Here is a 23,102-nt window from a genome sequence, read left to right on the forward strand (position 1 = left end):
ATTTTTTTATCATTTTAAAAGTAAAGACAACTGATGACATTTCAAGGACCTGACTCAAAAAAATACAGTATTGTTCTCTGTTCACACTGCTCAAACGTCAAACAACAAGAGAAAACCTAAAGCAAAGTTTGCAGAAGAGAAGAGGAAATCTAACCGTAAACAAAAAAAAAATGAAAAATCAAGATTGGGTTTGGCTTTCATGGCCACTGAAGGATGGAGTGGCCACACACAAGAACTCATACGATTTCTTAAGATGTTTATCATCCATAGCAACAACAGCATTCCTTTTAACTCCTTAAACAGCAAACACTTCAAAGCATAATCCACTCAGAATTGAGTTGAATGTGCTTCGGTAGGTTGTAAGAACAGTGTCTTTGGTATTAAAAACAACATGAGAAATGGTGACTTACGAGCAAGCTTGTTTTTAGAAGTCTTCTTCTTCCTCCACATCCTGAAAAGTAACAGCAGTCCTCATTTGACTAAGCTCCACCTCCAGGTGATTCAGGAAGGTGAGCCAACCTGAGTCATCGTAGTACATTATAAATGGAATGAGACTACCCTTTGAAATGAAGCAACTTATATTTAAATGCCACATAAAAGCCAAAAGGCAAGGTGATGTATTTTTTTAAAAAAAATCACAAATCTTTTAGAGTAAGGTAACTAAGAAGGGAACTACACAGAACTAGGGGAAGAAACATCTGTTTCTCTACAGGCTATGCATGTCACAAATTATAAAATATATGTACTTATATAACAATAAACGATTAAAGATAATGTTAATCATAAACCAAACAAATAGTCCATGCTCTCCTGATATCGAAGAAAGTACAAGGCACACGAGAACAGACTCCAAAAGATTTATAGTTCAGTATCTGTAACCTTAAAAAGTAATCAAAAATCATTGTATTTGCAGATAAGGTCTTTAATTTAAACGACGTCAGAATCCAAAGTCATTTTCAGTTTGTCAAAATCCTTCTGGAAACTTGACCCTGATAACTGAACATACTTAAGGCAAAAAATATATACCTTACCCACACACAATACATTACTACTACCAACTTGCAATTACATAAACTTTTAGTAATTTTTACGGTAGTTCAAAGCCAAATAAATAAACACATGAATATATTTCTTACAATTTAATGTGCTCAGCAGAATGTAAGTCACCAAGCCCTATCAATTGCAACCCCAGAAAAACAGGGCCAATTCCTTGACCTAATCGTTAGTTGCCATATTTTATACACAAACATGTTTTTCACAAGCACTAGAGAAGATAAGAGCCCCACTAGTCTACCACGCTATGGGTGGACAGAAACATTCAGGAAGGTCACAAGTATTGGTAGAAGGCTGATGACTTTCTTCCATTTATTCACTCAACGCTTGATATTTAAGAATCATGTTCTCTAATGTTTTCGAGCCACAGTCATCTAAACTAACAGCATTCGTGAGTTTCTCAAGCCGAGTTGTTGGCCACTTCCACATCTAGTGGTTCTGAATTCCATAGTGTAGCTATGCTTTCTATAAGACATTTTATATAAATGCCATTTTATTATTAAGCAGGGTGGATTTGATTTAAATCGAGTCGATTTAAATCAACTCGATTTAAATCATATTTTTTAAAGAGCAACTGTCATCTCTGCTACTCCTTTGACCCACTGTTGACTCACCGATAGTCCCAGTGTTGCAGAATATACAGCCTTGTGCTACATAACTAAGCTCCATTTCATGCTGAATAAACTAAATTATTTATGTATCTTAAATAGAAAACTATCTTACGATAGATTTTTACCCCAAAAGTTTATTAAAATAAATTCAATAAAAATCAAAAAAATCTGATTTAAATCAAAAAAATCGGATTTTTTTGATTTTTTTAAAAAAATCATTGATTTTTATCCACCCTGTTACTAAGCAACAACCCAGAACGAAATATGGAATTCAGGAATAAGAAAAATGCCACGTTAAGAGTCTTTTGCATGCAACTTTTATTAAAGAAGTTGGGGACCATTATAATGTTAAACCACTAGCCAAATTTCCAACTTTAGGTACTCAGACTATTTAGGAAGAAAGAAAATATCAGTTTATATTGGATTCTCATAGCGCTGTTATATTATTAGAAACTGAAATCCATAAACATTAAAAGGAATGTTGATAAAATGTTCAAATAGAGCAGAGCAAGAATCACTTCAAAGAACCACTTCTACACCTGGAACTGCATCTCCACTAATTATCATAAAAATTGTACATTATATATATAAAACAAAGGTGTATATGTATATGTATGTATGTAAATGTATATGTGTATATACACACATACATACATACAAATATATATATATATATGTATACACACAGAGTCCAGAACTTACAACAGTCCATTTAGTGACCGTTCGAAGTTACAATGGCACTAAAAAAAGTGACTTACAACCATTTTTCACACAAATGTTGCAGCAACCCCACAGTCACATGATCAAAAAATCAGACACTTGGCACCTGATTGAGATTTCTGACAGTTGCAGCGTCCTGAGGTCATGTGATCTCCTTTTACAACCTTCTGACAAGTAAAGTCAAAGGGGGAAGCCAGATTCACTTAACAGCCATGTTGCTAATTTAAGAACTGCAGCAATTCACCTAACAACTGTGACCAGAAAAAGTCGTAAAATGGGGCAAAAATTCACTTAACAAATGTTTCACTTAGCAACAGACGTTTTGGGCTCAGTTCTGGTCATAAATCGAGGACTACCTATACGTACACACAAACACACACAGAAGGAGATATGTTTTTATGGCGTACAAGGGAAAAACACCACCACCAACCCTGCAAATAGAAAATAAAGCCACTCTCTTGCTCTCTCGCAAGAGGAAGATTTTCAACCTGAATGTCAATCGTCCGTCAAGAATTCCTGAGCGAAAGGTCCAACCTCTTAGCAAAGCAAAGCTCACAGTTTGAGATCAACAATCTGGGAGGAAGAAAAAAAAAAATCTCCACCTAGAAACTCAAAGCACAGGAATTGTTCTCTATGCAAGCAAGCAAGCAACCCTCCCTGCCCTGTTTACACCGCCCAGCCGATTATTAAGAGGTGCAATGCAGCAACGAAGTGTTCTTTCATTAGTGCCTCCGAGTTAAATATGTCATTTTGAAAGCAGTCTTGACGCATCATCATCACGAGGAGTTTCCACAAAGAGTCCTTGGCATGGAGGATGTTATGATGCCAACGGAGAGTGTCAAGACTTGGATATCCTGACACATTGTACAGTTTCTTTCAGAGTCAAGAACACGACTTTCGTTTTTTAGATGACGTAAGTCAGTGTTGTTATTATTATGCCCAGCTATTTCAGTAGTACAAATATGTTTTTATTTTCAGTCAATGCAATCTCTGCAGAAAAGGAGATACAATCGACAACGGCCAGAAGAAATTAAACAGAAGCGCCGCGTCATAAAAAGCCAACTCTTTGCCAGTTTATCAGGGTGGCAAAATCTATTCCTGGGTTTTAAACCACTTCAGAAGGCAGATGCCAGTTTCATTCCCTTCATGATCTTCTGTAATTAAAACATGACTGTCTCTATTTATAAAGAAGCTAACTCAACGAGTTTAATTCCAGATTTTTCTGGAATAGGTTGGGGTTTTTTTATAAAAAATGTGTTGGAACTTAATGGTATTTTCTCCTAGGTTTGTAATAGCGTGGCCTCAATTAGGGCAAAAACATGTTTTGAGAAACAAAGAAAATAAAAATCAGGAGTAACCAGTGTGCTGACTCTCCCAAACTGGTCTTAACCCTTCAGAGGGACGGGGTCAATTTAATGCTTTTTTTTAAAAAAAAAAGGACACTCAAGGTTATGACTCTAATGGCTGCATAAATAATTTTTACATATTTCATCTATTCGCTTCAGTTTTGTATATAAATAAATATGATATCAGCTTAGGAATGTCTGTTAATTCTTCCAATGGAATTTTAGAAGCATTGGTGGAAGCCAAGCCAAATAAGATAAACTGGTCAGAAATAATCTAATAAAATGCTATGATAATCTTCTACTGCTTCAATGGAACTAAACTTTTGCAAACTAATGCAAGTAGTCCTTGACATACGACCATAATTGAGCCCAGAATTTATGTTGCTCAATGAGAAATTTGTTAAGTGAGTTTTGCCCCATTTTACGACTTTTCTTGCCACATTTGTTAAGTGAATCACTGCAATTGTTCAATTAGTGACATGGTTGTTAAGTGAATCTGGCTTCTTCATTGGCTTTGCTGGTCAGTAGTTCGCAACAGGTGATCACATGTCCCCAGGACATTGCAACCAGTCATAAATGTGAGTCAGTTGTCAACCATCCGAATGTAAATCATGTGACCATGGGGATGTTACAATGCTCATATGTGTGAAAAATGGTCACAAGTCCCTTTTTTCAGTGCCATTGTAACTTCGAAGTCACTAAATGAACTGTCGTACGTCGAGGACTACCAGTATTACGAGAGTTGCAATGTAATCTCAAAAAATGTATAAGTAATTCTTCAGCCACATTACAAGTCTCGCATAGGTAAAATCATCCTACGATTTAAGGATCTTTATATGTAACCTAAAATATTGATGACTGGTTTCACCAAATCACTCAAATAAAGAAGATCTCAATTCTGTCAAGATTTCAGGGGGTATAAATCTTAAGCTGAGCACCAAGAGAAAGCAAATACTTTCCCCAAACATGAAGTTATAATTCGTAAAATGAAAACTTTCTTAGAATGAAGGATGATCCTGCCAAAACAAAAACAACAGAAAGAATTGTGGACTCACAAGGTGAAAAAAATATATAATTTACTTTTTTTTTTTTAAAAAAAAAATTACCTAAAGTATACATAGAAAAAATTTGAATAACAGACTAACAGGGTTGGAAGGGAGCTTGTAGATCTTCTGATCAAACAGGAAACCCTGGACCATTCTGGACAAATGGCTGTCCAATCTCTTCTTAAAAACCTCCAGTGTTAGAGTACCCGCAACTTCTGGAGGCAGGCCGTTCCACTGGTTAAATTGTTCTCACTGTCAGGAAATTCCTCTTTAGTTCTAGATTGGATCTTTCCTTGGTAAATTTCCATCCATTACTTCTTGTCCTGCCCTCAGGTGCTTTGGAGAATAGATGGACCTCCTCGTTTGCGACAGCCCCTCAAATATTGGAAAAAAGCTATAATTTCACCCCTAGTCCTTCTCTTCATATCCAGTTTCTGCAACTGCTCATCATATGTTTTAGCCTCTACCCCCTTAATCATCTTTGCTGCTCTTCTCTTCACTCTTTCTAGAGCCTCAACATCTTTTTTGTATCATAGTGACCAAAACTGGACGCAGTATTGTAAGCGTGGTCTTAACAAAGCGGTATAAAGTGGTATTAAGACTTCAAGTGATCTCGATACTATCCCTCTCTTGATGCAGCCTAGGACTGTATGGGCTTGATCAATGGAGAGGCAATAATTCCTATAGATTGCAAGATTTAATCTTTAATGAAACAAACATGAAATCTCTTGAGACTCTCTCACTGAAATAGTCAGAAACACCTCATCGGCTGCAATATCTTCTAATCAGCTATGTACTTTGAAAGAATTACAAAAACAAGGTTGAACTCTGAGACCTGGCTGAATCTGAAAAAGCTTTTAACACAACGTTGAGAACAATTGTGAACACTTATTTTTACTGTTTTTGAAATACAATCCAGAAACTGAATAAATCGATCGTCGAGTCTTTAACTTGTTGCCTTTCGGAATTGTAGTAAGTGAATGCAGAACTTGAACAGAACAAGTGATATGTAACATCACGTGACCGAACCCAATTTTACAGGTAGTCCTTGAGTTACGACCAGTCGACACATCCCAAGAAGGTACTTACTTAATTTAGCGTGCCAATTGCAGCCTAACTTAGAACAGAAGAAAGTGATGATGGTTGGGAAATTCTGAGTGTGTAGGCATCCTAAAGTTGCCAAGTTCAAAAAACATTGATATAATTGCTGAAAATCTTTTTTTTCCCCATCATGGGAGGTAGAAGTCTAATTAAATAAATGATGGCAAATGTTTAAAATTGTTTTGGCATTTATACGGAACTGTTAATGGCTAGAACACATTTTATGTATATACTTTGTTATTCACAGAACTATTTTTACAGAGCTTGGAGAAAAAGCAAAATAGCACTCTTTATTTTGCAGGTAGTAATTCCCAATGTTTCGGGATATATATAATGTAATTATTTGCAATTAGGAGAGAATCCTCTGTTCTGGTATATTTCCAAGGTGATCAATCTGATATTATTTTTTTCCACTGAAGAAAACATTGTTAAACAGCAAGGTTCTTGTTGCTAAACTCTTAGCCTTCCCAGTATTGCGTATTAGTTTTGAAAACAGCAGTCACCTGTTTTTCTAGTTTTTGTTTACACCTCTATCCCTCACAAAGTTCTGAGTCCACTTATCTCAAACCAAAGTATGCCTTTTGCCTTTTCCCCTAACCACCATCATAGCTATTTAACTTCCATTAGAATCTAGTTTTCAATGAAGTAACAAGAAAAGGGCCATCTGGTTATGCCTTCCTGTTTGATGTAAGCTTTAAGAAGCCCAAAGGAGCCAATTAATTCCTTATGTTTGCATGTTGCTTGTCTAAAATAATATGGCAAGCCTCTGGATGACCATCAAATATGCTGGGCTGTGGGTATTACTAAGAATGCATGACCATGTGTTCAAAGAGTGCTAGTTTTTCTCTTTTCTAGTTTATTTTTGTCAGCACAGGAGCACTTACTTTGATATTAGAGCATGTGAGAAAGCGACAGGCATATTCATAATCTCATATGCAAGAGATAGAGAGAGAGAGAAAGAGAGATGCACATAATTAACTATATTATAATTGAACCTCATTTACAAAATAATAATTTTATCTGTATAGAAAACTAGTAATGTGTGAACAGCCTGGAAGCGGCAAGTTTACAAAATTAACATATGATTAGAGTTTAGGGTGGTAGTTTAGGTAGAGTTTAAGAGCCTCGGTGGTGCAGCGGACTAAAGTGCTGTTAAGTGCTAGCACTTAGCTGCCAGCTGCCTGCAATTAGTGCAAGTTCAAATCTCACCAGGCTCAAGATTGACTCAGCCTTCCATCCTTTCGAGGTAGGTAAATTGAGGACCGGATTGTGGGGGCAATAAGCCAACTTTGTATAGAACAACACCACTTGGGGGGGGGGGCGAAAGCCCTAATAAGCAGGTATATACAAAAAAGTATGCAGGCTATTGCTACAATACATTGTAAGCCACCCTGAGTCTACGGAGAAGGGTGGCATATAAATTGGACAGACAAATAAATAAATAAATAGATAGATAGATAGATAGATAGATAGATAGATAGATAGATAGATAGATAGATAGATAAGAGTCTGAGTGGCGCAGCAGACTAATGCTACTGTTAAAAGGTAGTATTTAGCTTCCAGCTGCCTGCAATTACTGCGAGTTCAATTCTCACCAGGTTCAAGGTTGACTCAGCCTTCCATCCTTTAAGCTAAGATAGGTAAAATGAGGACCCAGTTGTGGGGGCAATAAGCTGACTTTGTATAAAATATACAAAAGTATGAAGGCTATTGCTTAACGCATTGTAAGCCGCCCTGAGTCTCCGGAGAAGGGCGGCATATAAATTTAAAAAAAAAAAGGGTACTAAGTTAAGGTACTTAAGAATGAGTGCCCTGAGGTTAGGATTAGGATTAGGGTTAGGGATTTTGCTTTTATCTCCTTTTATAGCCCAATGGATGGATGGATGGATGGATGGATGGATGGATGGATGGATGGGAGGGAGGGAGGGAGGGAGGGAGGGAGGGAGGGAGGAAGGAAGGAAGGGAGGGAGGGAGGAAGGAAGGAAGGATTTCCTAAGCAAAAATAATTGCCTAACAATTTGAGAAACAAACAGAACAACAGTTGGGAGGACCTTGGAGGTCTTCTAGTTCAACCCCCTGCTTAAGCAGGAGACCCTATTCCATTTCAGACAAACATGGGAATAACTGAAGCTCTATAAGAAAAGGAGTGGTAGAACCTGGGGGGCAGAGTTAAAAGAGGAATCAGCCTAGAATTCTTCTATAGCCACAAGTCCCTCTTGAATTCCGTAGACTCTTATCTGACTCTAAGCAAGTACTAACCATCAGTTGAGAAGATTCTGTTGGACCTTCACGTGTGACCCTGCTCTTTTGCGTTTCATAAGCTGGTACCCCTTCCCCTGAGAACCTTGTTCATTCTGGGTTCCTTCGCTAGCAGGAAGGAGGACAACAAGAAGAGCAATGGAGAGAGGACAGCAGTCAACTAGGACCTCCAAGGGCTCTTCTTCCACTAAGGCCTGGGGCCGTTGATCTCACTTTGCAATCTGACGAGATCCGGCCATGAATGGTGTGAATGGGTTTTAATGTTTTTAATTTTTAAGTGTTTTTATAGTGCTTTTTTGAGTGTATTGTGAGCCGCCCTGGGTCTTCGGAGAGGGGCGGCATATAAATTGAATGAATGAATGAATGAATGAATGAATGAATGAATGAATGAATGAATGAATGAATGAATGAATAAATAAATAAATAAATAAATAAATAAATAAATAAATAAATAAATAAATAAATGGCTACTGCTAAAGCAATGGTTGATTCAAGAGCAGGAGGTATGGTGATGAAACCATAGTGGTTCTGCTCGTCCACTAGGCTCCAAGGCCTTATGTCATGGGTGTCAAACTTGCCACATCACGTTGCCGTCACATGACGTGTGTTTTTTCTCTTCGCGGAGTTAGGGTGGGTGTGGCCTGCGTGTGACTCATCCATCCACCGAGCCACCAGTTTGATATCTCTGCCTTATGTAATCAGAGAGGCTTGTTTTGTTGAAAGAAAAAAATTGAAGGCATAAGGAATAGGGAAGGAGGGAACCCAGCAGATATTATGGGCCCTAAGACAGCTGCCTTCCCAGCATTATTATGTGTGTGCCCCACAGGACAGAAACACAGGATCCTGGTTTCTGACAAATTTAGACTTTATACAGGATTAACTTACCTGTGACAGCATCATAAAATTCCTCTTCACTATTCATTCTTTTAGTTGGTTTTTATCTCTCTTCAGTATCTCATTAATGCATAGTTGTTATTGACGCGATCACGTTTTCATAAAAGCAAAATAGTTCCAGATGTCCTGAATAGAGAGGAGGAAGAAAAACAATAATGTTCTTTATTTATCTGGATTATCTCAAAACACCCAGCCCCTAATTCGTTTCATGCTGTTACCCAACGTAATTAGTACATATTAAATTTCTAAATTACATTGGGCAACTTCATAAAATAAATTAAGCAATTACAGTGTGCAGGCTACTTTGGTTTGCAACATCTCTTGTCAGGTTTTGTCTAAACCAGCCTTCTCAAACTAAGGAATTTAATAAGAAAAAAATTCAGCACAAAATTGAGGAATTAAAACTTAGCAAATTCTGTTCTACCACCTGAGTTATGGAGAGAGAGATGGGTTTTTAGATTACTGCTCTGGGAAGTTAATACAGGTAGTCCTCAACTTACAACAGTCCATTTAGTGACCATTTGAAGTTACAATGCCCTTGAATAAAGTGACTTATGACCTTTTTTCACACTTATGACCACTGTAGCACCTCCATGGTCTCGTGATTTACATTTGGATGCTTGACCACTGGTTCATATTTATGACGGTTACAGTGTCCCGGGGTCATGTGATCACCTTTTGTGACCTTCTGACAAGCCAAGTCAATGGGAAAGCAGATTCTCTTAACAATGGTGTTACTAATTTAACAAGTGCAGTGATTCACTTAACAAACGTGACAAGAAAAGTCGCAAAATGGGGCAAAACTCACTTAACGAATTTCTCACTTAGCAACATACATTTTGGGCTCATTTGTGACCGTTAAGTCAAGAACTACCGGTAAAGTTAAAACATAAGAAAATGATGTATTGAAAGGAAAAATACAGCAAGGATATTTTTAAAAATTAACCTTGATCACAATCAGGTTGTAAAAAAAAAAAATGGACTTGTGATCATAATGTTATTTTAGCCATCAAATCTTACTTTTTGTTAGATTGGAAAAGAAGTGACATATTTCTAATGATTCTATTTACAGAATAATAGAGTAAATAAACCACAGAACATGCAGTAAAAGGAATGCTTCGGTACGTCCATGGGACCTCAGTGCTGTGCAAACTCCAATGCTTGCCAGTTGGCTTTTGGGTGCAATTCAAGATGCACATCATCCCCTATAAAGCTCAACATAGAATAGACTACCCAAAATATCACTTAAATATGAGCCAGCAGTCTGTGGCAGCAGCCAAAAAAGCTAACACAATTCTTGTTTGTATAAAAAGAGGCATAGAATCAAAATCACATGAAGTATTAGCACTGCTTTATAAAGCCTTAGTAAGGCCACACCTGGAATACAGGTAGACCTCGTCTTACAACAGTTCATTTACTGACCATTCAAAGTTACAACAGCAGTGAAATTCCCTGCGCCGGCACCAGCTCAACCCCAATGAGTTTCACAGACTACTCAAATGAAGCCAACACTAGTCCTCAAGACAAAGGCAAAGGCAAGTGCAGTCCACTAGGCAAAAGCAACAAAGGCAAAGGCAACAGCTGAAGAGACACAATCCAAAGTTCAAGGCAAGAACACATAGCTAGGAAACAAACACATTGTTCCCAGCATCGCCTCCATCTGTCTGCTGTGTTAAACAGTGAATTTTTAGTGCAGCCCATCAAGAAAGGTGAGGCTGCCTCCTCATGAGTAATCTGGCTGACCTTCGCTGTTCCAGCCTTTTCTCTGCCCTAGTGTTTTGGGATCAGATGCAGAAGGTAGTTCCTCTTCCTCTTCGCTGATCGGCTGCAGCTACATGCTTTCCCCACCTGAAGCCTCTGGGTTGTCCTGTTGCAGCTCTGCTTCAAGCCAAATCACTCTCAGACAGCTGCTTGGAGCCATTGACCAACTCCCCTCCTGATGTGCCCAGAACTGGTTCATCTTCCTCCAAGCTGATATCTGGAGAGGTATCTGGAGAAGCGTGCGGGGGAGTCATCACAGTCCATTGTAACTCTGAATGGTCACTAAGTGACTAGTTGTAAATTGAGGATTACCTGTATATCTTTTCTGCATTTGCTGCCAGGTATGATATCTTCCCAGTGATCTATGTGGCTCACACCTTGATTTTCAGAAAAACTTTGAAAGGCACCAGGCTAGAAAGTAGGAGACCATGAGTTCAAGTCACTTTCTTAGTTGTGAAAGCCAATTGGGAGACTTTGGCCAAATTACTCTCATCCCAACCCACGTCACAGGGTTGTCGTTGAAGAAAAATTAGGAGGCAGGTAGGTATTTGTAAAAAAAAAATAATAAAGATGGGATATATATGTATAAATTTTCTTACTTCTTCGTAGGGTTTATGTGTGTTTTTCTTCTAGCCAGGTTTTCCCTACGTAACCAAGGTTTTTTGTAGCGCCAGCTCAGTAGAATCACATCTACTCGGTTCTGGGCTTTTTTCTTTTCTAACAGCTAGCAAGCTCTAGTTAGAGCTTGCTAGCTGTTAGAAAAGAAAAAAGCCCAGAACCGAGTAGATGTGATTCTACTGAGCTGGAGCTACAAAAAACCTTGGTTACATAGGGAAAACGTGGCTAGAAGAAAAAAAAAAAAAACACACACACACACAGATATATATATATATAAATAATCTTTTAGCCAGGTTTTTCCTACGTAACCAAGGTTTTTCTGCAGCCCTAGCTCAGTGGAGTCACATCCACTCGATTCTGGGCTTTTTTCCTTCTGGCAGCCAGCAAGCCTTTGCTGCCTGGTGAGAGACTTATATAGCTCAGTGGCTAAAAGAAAAACACACATAAATCCTACGAAGAAGTAAGAATATATAAGAAGTACGAGCTTGCTAGCTGTTAGAAAAGAAAAAAGCCCAGAACCGAGTGGATGTATGTATGTATGTATGTATGTATGTATGTATGTATGTATTTATTATTTATTTATTTATTTATTTATTTATTTATTTATTTATTTTCTCCCAGGCCCTGGAATAGGGTGGGTTGTCAAACTTCTGTCAGTTTTATTGCTTTCTGTATGGTTCTTCTTCTGAGTGATGATGTTCCTTTATATTTCTTGCTTTTAAAAAGTCTAACGAAACAATCAATAAAAGCCTCTACAATGGCTTTTATTGCATTCTCATACAAGGCTCGTTGTTAGTAACAATCCAAAATTCTAATTGCATAATTGGTTCATTAGTAGGAATGTTTCTATTATTTATTTAAAGCATTTATATAGCTGCCATCTTATAACAAACTCTGGGCGGCTCCTAATCAAAACAACATAAAAACGCTGTTAAAAACAAACTCATTAAAAACAAAACCCTGGCACTAAGTCAAGCTTCTGATGTACAGCCATTAATCTTATCCCAAGCACTTGGGGGGAAAGCCGTGTCTTCAGGGCTTTATGGAAAACTAGGAGGGTAGATGCCCACCAAACTTTAGGGGGCAGAGTGTTCCATAGGGCAGGGGCAGCCCACAGAAAAGGCACTGTTTCCTAGCTTCCATCAAATGGCAATATTTAGGGCAAGGGTCGGCAACCTTAAACACTCAAAGAGCCACAAAGGTCCTAACCGGAAGCCCCCCATTCAATTCTGGAGCTGACCGGAAGTCCAGTTCCCCCACCATAGAGTCTCCTCCTAGCACAGCATCCTTTTTCCTCTACCTGCCCTAACCGAAAGCCCTATCAATTGTGGAGCCAACCAGCGACAGGGAGCCGCAGCAGAGGGATAAAAGAGCCACATGCGGCTCCAGAGCCGCGGGTTGCTGACCCCTGATTTAGAGGGAGGGACTAGAAGCATGCCAACCCCATCTGACCTGGTAGAAAGTGAAGATGTCCTTAAAGAAAAGCGCTCTGCAGATAAACCGGCCCTGTCCTTTAACAATGATTATTTATTTATTCCATAGGCATTATGGAAATGTTTTGATTTTATTACAGGGAATCCTCAACGTATGACAACAACTGAGCCCAACATTTCAGTTGCTGAGTGAGATAGCTGTTAAGTGAGTTTTGCCCCATTTTGCCCCCTCTTTCCTGCCAGAGTTGTTACGTGAATCACTGCATTTGTTAAGTTAGTTAACACGGCTGTTAAGTGAATCTGGCTGCCACAACGGCTGTAAGTGTGAAAAAGCAGTCCTAAGTCACTTTTTTAAGGGATGTTGTAACTTCGGTCACTAAACGAACTGTTAAGTTGAGAACTACCTGTAATTTGTATATAGTTAGTATCAAAATAAATATATTGATTGAAATAATTCTTTATTTTTGTTTGTTATAGGTTAGCTGTAGAGCTGGCATTCAACATCTCTTAATGCTAGCCATCTCAATGACAGAAGAATTACAGAACGACAACATTTTCAGAACTCGGGTGCAGCTGATGGCAAGTCGAAAGGTGACCAACCCGTTCATTTGTAATGTCAATAATATAAAAATCCTTCCATTCTCCACTATCTTATCAGAGCTGAAGAAGCATCTTGATGAGAAGCGAAGCGTCTTCTAAAGAAAAAAGAAGGAAATCCAGTTGCCTCCTGAACAAGCACCTTTGGGACAACCATGACCTGGATGACTGAGAATCTCTACAGACTTTTAGCTGTACAATTTGGGATGAACACCCTTTGAATGGTGTGGGAGTAGGAATAGATTTCCAGAGAAAAATTGCAGACTACAGGAACCAGGAGCATCACTCAGGTGACCCTGAGGACACGGACAAACCTCCACGTGCTTCAACAACTCGCTAAAAAGATGTGGATTACCAGTTGTCTGCAAGGAATATAAATCCTTCCATTCCCCACTATCCTGCCAGAGCTGAAGAAGCTTCTTGGATGAGAAGCGAAACATCTTCAAAAGATAAAAGAAGAAAGTCCAATTGCCTCCCGAGAAAGCACCTTTGGTGGTATCAACTGCAATTTTTAGCGTGATTATCATATAGGGCACACAGGTTAGGTAACGGTAGAGGTGGACAGATTGTATGGAATGAATCCATGGGGAAATGAAAAGAAGATGGATAATCTTCTTTTCATTTCCCCATGGATTCATTCCATACAATCTGCCCACCTCCACCCTTACCTAACCCTGTGTGCCCTATAAAATGTTTCAAAATAGGATCATGGTTCTCCTACCCACAAGCACACCCGTATCTTTTTAAAGAAGGCCACAATTAAAGGTTTCACGGAGATTAAATCCTTGCCCAACAATAGATCGTGAGGCAATCAGAGGCCTCGCCCAAAGGATAACTGGCTAAGGTACACAAGTACAGCCAAAAAAGGGATCGACAAAAGATTCAGAGCATGTGCCAAAAGGAGAGGCCAGAAGAACATTTGTTGGGGGCAGGAGGAATATTTAGCCCAGAGGTCTTCAAACTTGGCAGCTTTAAGACTTGTGGATTTCAACTCCCAGAATTCATAGCTGGCTGAAGAATTCTGGGAGGTGAAGTCCACAAGTCTTAAAGTGCCAGGTTTGGGGACCCCTGATTTAGCCTGTCATAGAAAAGAAGGGATTGACTGATACTCTAAAGCACCAGAGGGCAGAACAAGAAGTAACGCTAATGCGTGCAAGCTTGTTAAAAGAGAGTTCCAACCTACAAATAAGGATAATTTTTCTGACAGGGAGAATTTTCTGCAGAGAATAAGGAATCAGTGGAATAGCTTGTCTCCCTGAGTTCTGGGTGCTTCATCACTGGAGGTTTTTTTAAAAAAAACAGATTGGATGACCATTTGATTGATTGTTGGGAAAGGATGGTATAAGGACTCCTGCCTAAATAGGCAGTGGGGTTGGACTAGAAGGCCTCCGAGGTCCCTTCCAGCCTTATGATTCTATATGTAACTTGTCAGCTCTTTGAAGCCAAGTCAGGAAACACTCACCACAAGGACTACTAGAATTCAACTTCCTTGCTATAGGGAAGTGGTTCTCAACCTGTGGTCTGCAGATGGGGATGGTGAATCTTTTGAGCCTCCGGGTGTCAAAAAATTCAGAAAATGCCTCATTTGACTCCGCTGGGGTTTTAAGTTTTTGCTGGCAGAGGGCTCGCAAAACAAACTAAAAACAAAACAATAGGAGAAACGTTCCCCCTTTTGCATTTGAGCACCCAAGAAAGGACAAGAAAGGAGAAAAGGGGAAGAGGAAAGAAAAAGTAAAAGAAGGAACAATGGGAAGAAAAAAGGAGGAAGGAAGGAAGGAAGGAAGGAAGGAAGGAAGGAAGGAAGGAAGGAAGGAAGGAAGGAAGGAAGGAAGGAAGATTATAATGAGAGGGAGGGAGGGCTGAGGGAAGTCCTGCTTTAGCACTTGGCCACTGCAGGTGCCCCCAACACGAGTGATGTTGAGCTGGCCACGCCCAATCTGCCCTCCCCCCCCTGAGGTCAAACACAACTCTGATATGGCCCTCAATGAAATCAAGTTTGACACCCCTGCTCCAGAGGCTGCATGAGAGCAGAGTCCTCTCGCACATCTTCCAGAGGGTCCTGAGGCCTGGTGTGTTACCAAAAATGTTATAGGTTTTCCCTCACTCGCATACCATGAGCACTTTACACATTAGCTTCTCCCACCAGAGAGTCCTATTCATCACTTTAGTAAAAGCAATGGTTTTCTTGAAGTCCAAAATTTACATTTGACATTGCTCCCTTGTAATGTCTTTTAGTATTATACGAATTCCAGCATTACAGGGTCACATTTCCCTAATGTTTCTACTACAGGTAGTCCTTTACTTATGACCACCATTGAGCTCCAAATTTGTTGCTAAGTGAATTTTGCCCCATTTTACAACTTTTCTTGCCACAGTTATTAAGTGAATCACCACAGTTGTTAAGTTAGCAACACGGTTAAGTAAATCTGGCTTCCCCGTTGACTTTGCTGGTCAGAAGTTCGCAAAAGGTGATCACATGACCCCGGGACACTGCAACTGTCATAAATATGTGTCACTTACTGAATTTTGGTTATGTGACCATGGGGATGCTGCAACGGTCATAAGTGTGAAAAACTATCACAAGTCACTTTTTTTCTGTGCCGTTGTAACTTTGAATGGTCACTAAACGAATGGTTGCAAGTCAAGGACTATTTGTAGTTTAAGTCAAGGACAACTGATCCTCTTCCAGACACTTAGGTCATATTCACTTTCAGAAAATGTCAGTATATACTGATTTTTATTTGAAACAAATGGATTCTGCAAAGCACATGACACCAGAAAACCTAACCACATGCATTTTTCTTGAAGTCAACTACCACACAGGATTATCTCCTACATGTAAATTCAGATCTACAGAACTTTATTTAAAGTCTTCTTTCATCCTGACTTTGTTTATTGCGATTTGTGAAAGCAGACAAATGTTGCTGTGAATATCAGGTTTATGCGTGCTTCACTCTTCCTTTTAGGACCGTAAAGAGAAACTAAGAAGTGTCTGCACTGGGTTTAACTACTACGTATGGATGACATAAGATTGGTTCCAATTAATTTAAAATAAGCCATTTCAAGACTTCGTTTTGCTGAATTTAGTTTAAGCACAGTTGCAAAATCTTAGCGAGTTACGCAATGGTTAACAAAAAAGGAGAAACTCTGGAACAATTCTTCCTGACCATTCAGAATGCTTAGTCTGGTGTGCAAATAACGCCATTGACTTTGCCTGCACATGTAAAACTAAAATTCAGTGTCATGCAAATGATCCCCAAGCAGAGACAAGCCGCCAAAATCTTTTGCTCCACTTTTAACTAAGGTATATCATGGGTTTAATTACAGCTTATTGCCATCACTGATTTTTATGACTTGGAAAACGTATTTCTGCAAACCACAGTTAGCCAACTACAATTTACATTTTGGATATAAATCTCAACAGCGATAAATGAATAAGACTAAAAGAACTTGATCCAAAGACTGGATGAGATTTATTCATTCAACATTAATTCTGTTTCACTAAAGCAATATGTCCGGCCAAGGAATCATTATATTTAATACTTTAGACAAGGCTTCTTAACCAAAATTAACCCTTAATTTCTATATTAAAAATGAAAATGCCAAAACGTCTTTTATGTGGCAAAATGGTAAAAAAATGTTTTTAACGGATCTGCAGATATTATTTCACTGGTTAGTTGTTTTTTTAACCACTTCTGCATCTGAAAGCAACCGAGATTAAAGCAGTGCTAGGGCGTGTCAAATTTTTCAACTTTCAATTTCCAAACATTAGGGCTGCTCAAAAGTTGTGACATGCCTTGAGGATTGGAAATATATTTTGGTTACTTTAATATAATTAGGATGTGTATAGCTACATAAATATTGTAACTTTTTAACATTGTGTTTGTTTGCACCCAATTGCTAATTGTCATGCAGTTCACATCAAATACATTTTCCTAACTGCCAATTTGTTCTCACTTCATGCATTACAGTACAGGTATTCTAAAAACATAAAAGCTTGAAGGATCAGTTAAAAGGCCACCTAATCCATGTTTTGGTTATTGTGCAATTCCTAATTAGATGCGCCTCCAACAATTTAGTGAATGTCTTCACATGAGCATAATATTTCCCTATATTAAGAGCACCTGATGTTTATTGGTTCTAATTCAGCCCAATTTTCTACCATATTTCCCCAAAAATAAGACCCTGTCTTATATTTTTTTGAACCCTGAAATAAGCGCTTGGCCTTATTGCCATGCACTCAAAAGCCCTATTGGGCTTATTATCAGGGGATGTCTTATTTTGGGGGAAACAGGGTATCAATACACCTAATCCTTAATTTCTAAATCACCATCCATCATCAAAGTGGATTATACTGAATTCAAATGTTAGATGACTTCAGAAGAATCATCTAATTACAATAATATGCTCTTTCCTCACTCGTAAATTGCTGAGTAATAGAAGTAATTACTCTTACTTATACGCTTTTGCTACTAATTGCAAAAAATTTTGCTTTCCTGATAGAAAACATTTGCAAAGCAAAAAGCAAATATTATTTCTGGGACAAGATCATACAGGCAAGAGCAAGTAGAAATAAAATATGAATATTTTTATTTTAAATTTGAAAGACTGTGCACTTTAAATTAATAGAGTAATATAATGCATTCATTTTGAAGTAAGCATCAATGGACTCAGATGTTATGTAAATTTACAAAGGTTGCACGTATTGCATCCTAAATTGTGTTGCCAGATACAATATCCACATTCAGCAAAATATTTCAGTAAACCACCCTTCTCAACAATGCACTTTTATCTGTTATCCAACAAGTGAAGAATCAAAGTCAGACCTTCAGTTCTCGGAACTTGCATGCCAAGCCAAGAAAAAAACTGGGGATTCTGATTCACACTTAAGATGTGCACAATGCAACTATTTATCTACTATATTGAAATAAGTTTGTTTTTTGCGTTTACATTTGACCAATACTAAATTTTGCAGAAGCAATGGAGTACAAAGGAGCTCCAAAATAGTAGATAATTTTTGGAAAGTAGTTTCCAAACATACAGGGATGATGGAAAGATGAATGCATTGAAAGGAAATAAAGTTTACATTTTTCAAACTAGTTTCAGTGTAACACAAACCAAGTGATAATCAATACTGAAAAAACACAAAAGGTTGGGTATTTACTTGTACCCAACCGTAGCACAAGCACACCTTACAACATCGTTTTTTCCTGCTGGGACTCTATAAGGCTGCCTTCAATTTATCACCAGCCATTATTATAGTGACACAGGCTTAAGGTGTCTTTACCTGTACTCATCTTTTCCCTACTAAATCACAGCACCAATGACAGCTGCAAGGTATCTAAAATCTGATATGTTTCCATCCATTAAGTCAGAGGCAAATTTCATAGATGAGCTCATGGATATGGCGTCTGAGAATCACAATTTAAGGAAACGTAAGTGTTAAGTCTCCCTAGTATCTACGGTGAGCTACGACAATTATACAGGTAGTCCTCGACTTATCAGCACAATTGAGCCCAAAATTTCCACAATACAGTTGTTAAGTGAGTTTTGTCCCATTTTACAACCTTTTTTTGCCAGAGTTCTTAAATGAGTTGTTAAGTTGGTCACACAATTGTTTTGTTTGTCAGAAGATTGCAAAAGGGGATCACATGACCCCAGGACATTGCAACTGTCATAAATATGACTCAGTCGTCAAGTATCAGAATTCTGATCCCATGATCGTAAGCCACTTTTTTCAGTGCCATGGTAACTTGTCTGTGTCTGCTGTAGAATGACAGGGCCAACCATCGCACACTGCTCCCTAAACAAAGCATGAAAGAATCTGAAAGTCAGCAGAAAAGAGAAAATCTAAGCAAAAAAATATCTTCTATCAGCTCATAAGCTTATTATGTAGTAATAAGGGGAGCAAATTTGGTACAGTTTCTTTCCAACTCAAGGTCCAGGGAGATATGGTAGAGGTTAGCCATAAATCAATCAGGGAAAAGTGTCACGATACAGGTAGCCCTTGACTGACAAGAGTTTGTTTAGTGGCCATTCCGTTACAATGGAACTGAAAAAAGTGATGTAACAGTTTTTCACACTTATGACTGTTGCAGCATCCCCATGGTCACGTGATTTACATTCAGATGCTTGGCAACTGGTTCATATTTATGACAGTCACAGTGTCCCAGGATCATGTGATCATATTTTACGATCTTCTGATAAGCAAAGTCAATGGAGAAGCCAGATTCACAACCATGTTACGAATTTAGCAACTGCAGTGATTCACTTAACAAATGTGGCAAGAAAACTCGTAAAATGGGGAAAATGACAGGGAACATCCATCCATGCTATTCACATTATGCTACAATTTCCACATCACAAGAAAAAATATCTTGAAATCATAGATCTTTCCATGGTATTATTTTTTTAAAAAAAGTTGCAAATCCAAATATAATTACAGGTAGTCTTCGACTTAACGATAATTTGTTTAGTGACTGTTCAAAGTTACAACAGCACTAAAAAAAAATGACCTATGACCGGCTTTCACACTCACAACCATTGCAGTATCCCCATGGTTACATGATCAAAATTTGGATGCTTGGCAACTGGCAGGTACTTATGGGAGTTTTGTAACCTTCCCAGCTGGCTTCCAACATGTAAATTCAATGGGGGAAGCCAGATTTGCTTAACGACCACATGATTCACTTAGCAACTGCAGAAATTCGCTCAATAACCGTGGTTAAAAAACATTGTAAAAGGGGGCACAACTTGCTTAACAACTGTCTTGCTTAGCAACGGAAACTTTAGGCTCAATTGCGGTTAGAAGTTGAACGCTACTTGTACTCAGCTAGGAAAACAAAACGTATTTCTCTAGGAAAAAATAAAATGAATTTCAACTTAGCGCTCTCGTGGTAGCTTTCCAAGAAGAAAATAATGTTGTGCTCCCCTATCTTTACAAGTCTGTTTTACTACCTCTATAAATGTTTTCACAGTAACTTGCTGCATGTTTTCAAATCCTCAATTATTCAGAGCCAGCAGTGGAAAAAAAAAATCCAGTGTGATCAAAGTAGTCTAATGCCTGGCTACAATTGACCTCTATGAGGAAAAGGCATGAGATCTTACCAGAGAGGTAGCTAATTTGCAGAATCCTTGCTGTTAGATGAGACAGTCCAGGAGAAAGACTAGCAAATACTGCATTATGAAAGGAATTAAGGGATATACAGATAGTCCTTGATTTACAACAGTTCACTTAGTGACCGAACTTACAATGGCACTGAAAAAAGTGAGTTATGACCATTTTTCACACTTAGGACCGTTTCAACATTCCCATGGCCACGTGATTTACATTCAGATGCTCGACAACTGACTCCCATTTATGACAGTTGCAATGTCCCAAGGTCACGTGATCCCCCTTTGCGACCTTTTGACAAGCAAAGTCAATGGGGAAGCCAGATTCCCTTAACAACCGTGTTACTAATTTAATAAGTGCAGTGATTCCCTTAACAACGGTGGCAAGAAAAGTTGTAAAATGGGGCAAAACTCACTTGACAAGTTTCTCACTTAGTAACATAAATTTTCGGCTCAACTGCGATTATAAGTCGAGGGTCACCTGTACACATGTTTTAAAAGATTAGGCTATGGGGTGAACCCACCTTAAATTGTGACTCGTTCCTTCACCAAATATAAGAGCTTAGTTGTGTTGGGACAGTAGTTCATCAAACTTTGCGTTTTATGTCACATTATAGCCAACACAATACACACAATAAAGAAGTATCCTTTTCAGTTGTTCCTCAACAGTTGTTAATCAACTCACATCAGCTTTGGAAGAGAAAGATGAGGCTATAATTACTGATGGCCCTGGTTCCTTTCAAGGCTTCTAACCCGATGGCCCTCAGCACGTCCCAAGACAGCAAATTCTCCAGGCAAGTCAAACTCAATGTCAACCAAAATAATGACACACAAGGGAACCTCATTTACAAGGAACGGCTGCCATTTTCCTCAACCCAGAATGAATCATCCCATTCTTAAGATAGCTTTATGCCGGTATGACAGTCATATTCCTTGAACTGGGGAGGGTGCATAGACCTTCAGCTAAACAAAACACAGTTTGGGAATCCAAGCACCAGTGTCAGAAGGGGAAGGGGACAATTACAATCTATTGTAACTTATTATTTATTACCAAGGATGAATGGCTGCACAATCATGAAAAGCTGTTCCAATTCAGGAACAGAGAATAAGACAATGCAGCATTTAAACCAAACCCTAGACATCTATTTTCAAAGATCACCAGTTGGGTTCCCTTCATCTAGGCCAGTGATGGCTAACCTTTTTGCCATCGCGTGCCAGGAGAGGGGGGGTGGGGGAGGGTCGCGCACGCACGTGCCCACGTGCATGCGTGCACAACCCCCTCCCCCCCCCGCTCCTGGCACATGATGGCCTGGTAGGCCCATTTTTCTTTCTTACCTGAGAGAGGATCTGGAGCCAGGTAAGAAAGAAAAACGGGCCTACCCCGCCCCCAGGCCTTCCAGAGGCAGGAAACAGCCTGTTTCCCTACTTCTGGTGGGCCCAGAAGGCCCGAAAATCAGCTGGCCAGCGCGCGCATGTGCCCCAGAGCTGAGCTGGCGTGCCCACTAATATGGCTCCGCGTTCCACCTGTGGCATGCGTGCCATAGGTTCACCATCACGGATCTAGGCTTTAAAAAAAAATATTTGAGTAAAAATGGAAAACAACTTCTATTCCTCTAATACAAAAAAAGAGCAGACAAGGCCCAAAGATACAGGTAGACCACAACTGAGCCCAACATTTCTATTGTTGAGACATTTGTTAAGTGAGTTTTGTCTCATTTTACCACCTTGCCACAGTGGGTTAAGTGAATCACTGGGGTTCATAAATTAGTAACCCGGCTGTTCAGTGAATCTGGCTTCCCTATTGACTTTGCTCATCAGAAGGTCACAAAAGGGGATCACCCGACCTTGGGACCCAGCAGCGGCCATAAATATGAACCAGTTGCCAAGTGTCTGAATTTTGATCCCATGATTGTGGGGATGCCGCAAAAGGTCGTAACTGTGAAAAACGGTCTCATTTTTCAGTGCCCTTGGAACTTTGAACGGTTGCTAAATTAACCTGCAGAGGACTATCTGTTTCCTCATTACGGTGTAAGGAACTGAGATCGGTGTAAGGAACTGAAATAGTCAGGCTGGAAAGTTAAAACAGAATAAATAATCTTATGATCTAGACAGGCTGAACCGCAGCCATCCTCACGTGAAGCTTGCCAGCCCGCAGCCATCAGCATTCGCATTCTCTTGCCGGCCAAGCTGCTCCATCATCTCCTAGAAGCCCAGCAAGGAAGCAAAGAGAGAAAGCCGAGGTCTCCACAGGCCTCTTCAGCTCAGAAGCAAGTTGACCCACCCTCAACTTCGGGTTGGAAGCCCCCAAAAGAAAAATCAACCCGGTACAGGTAAGTCCTCAACGTACGACCACAATCGAGCTCCAAAATTTACATTATGCTAAGCCAGGCATCTGTTAAGTGAATTTTGCCCCGTTTTTTGAGGTCACTCCTTGGCCCAGTTGTTAAGTGAATCTGGCTTCCCCGTCGAGTTTGCATCTTAAGAAGGTCACAAAAGGGGATCGCATAGGACCCCGCCGCCGTCATAAATAACGAGTCCGTCGCCGAGCAT

At 39.3% G+C, this 23,102-nt stretch overlaps 1 protein-coding gene across 3 annotated transcripts in view; it reads right to left on the reverse strand.

Annotated features, from left to right (window-relative positions):
• The window catches only part of OSBPL2 (oxysterol binding protein like 2), a 61,377-nt gene that overhangs the window by 36,963 nt on the left and 1,312 nt on the right, over window positions 1-23,102 (reverse strand). For 2 of the 3 annotated variants that reach the window (XM_034433148.3, XM_034433147.3), the window contains exon 2: window positions 9,022-9,156. In XM_034433148.3, coding sequence (XP_034289039.1) covers window positions 9,022-9,058 — 37 coding nt within the window. In that variant the 5' untranslated portion in view covers window positions 9,059-9,156. Of the gene's footprint in view, window positions 1-410; window positions 490-9,021; window positions 9,157-23,102 lie in introns of those variants that run through there. The other variant, XM_034433146.3, reaches the window with a different exon arrangement.

Source organism: Pantherophis guttatus, chromosome 3 (assembly GCF_059756535.1).
Source record: "Pantherophis guttatus breed Tessera chromosome 3, ASM5975653v1, whole genome shotgun sequence".
NCBI classification, from domain to species: Eukaryota; Metazoa; Chordata; class Lepidosauria; order Squamata; family Colubridae; genus Pantherophis; species Pantherophis guttatus.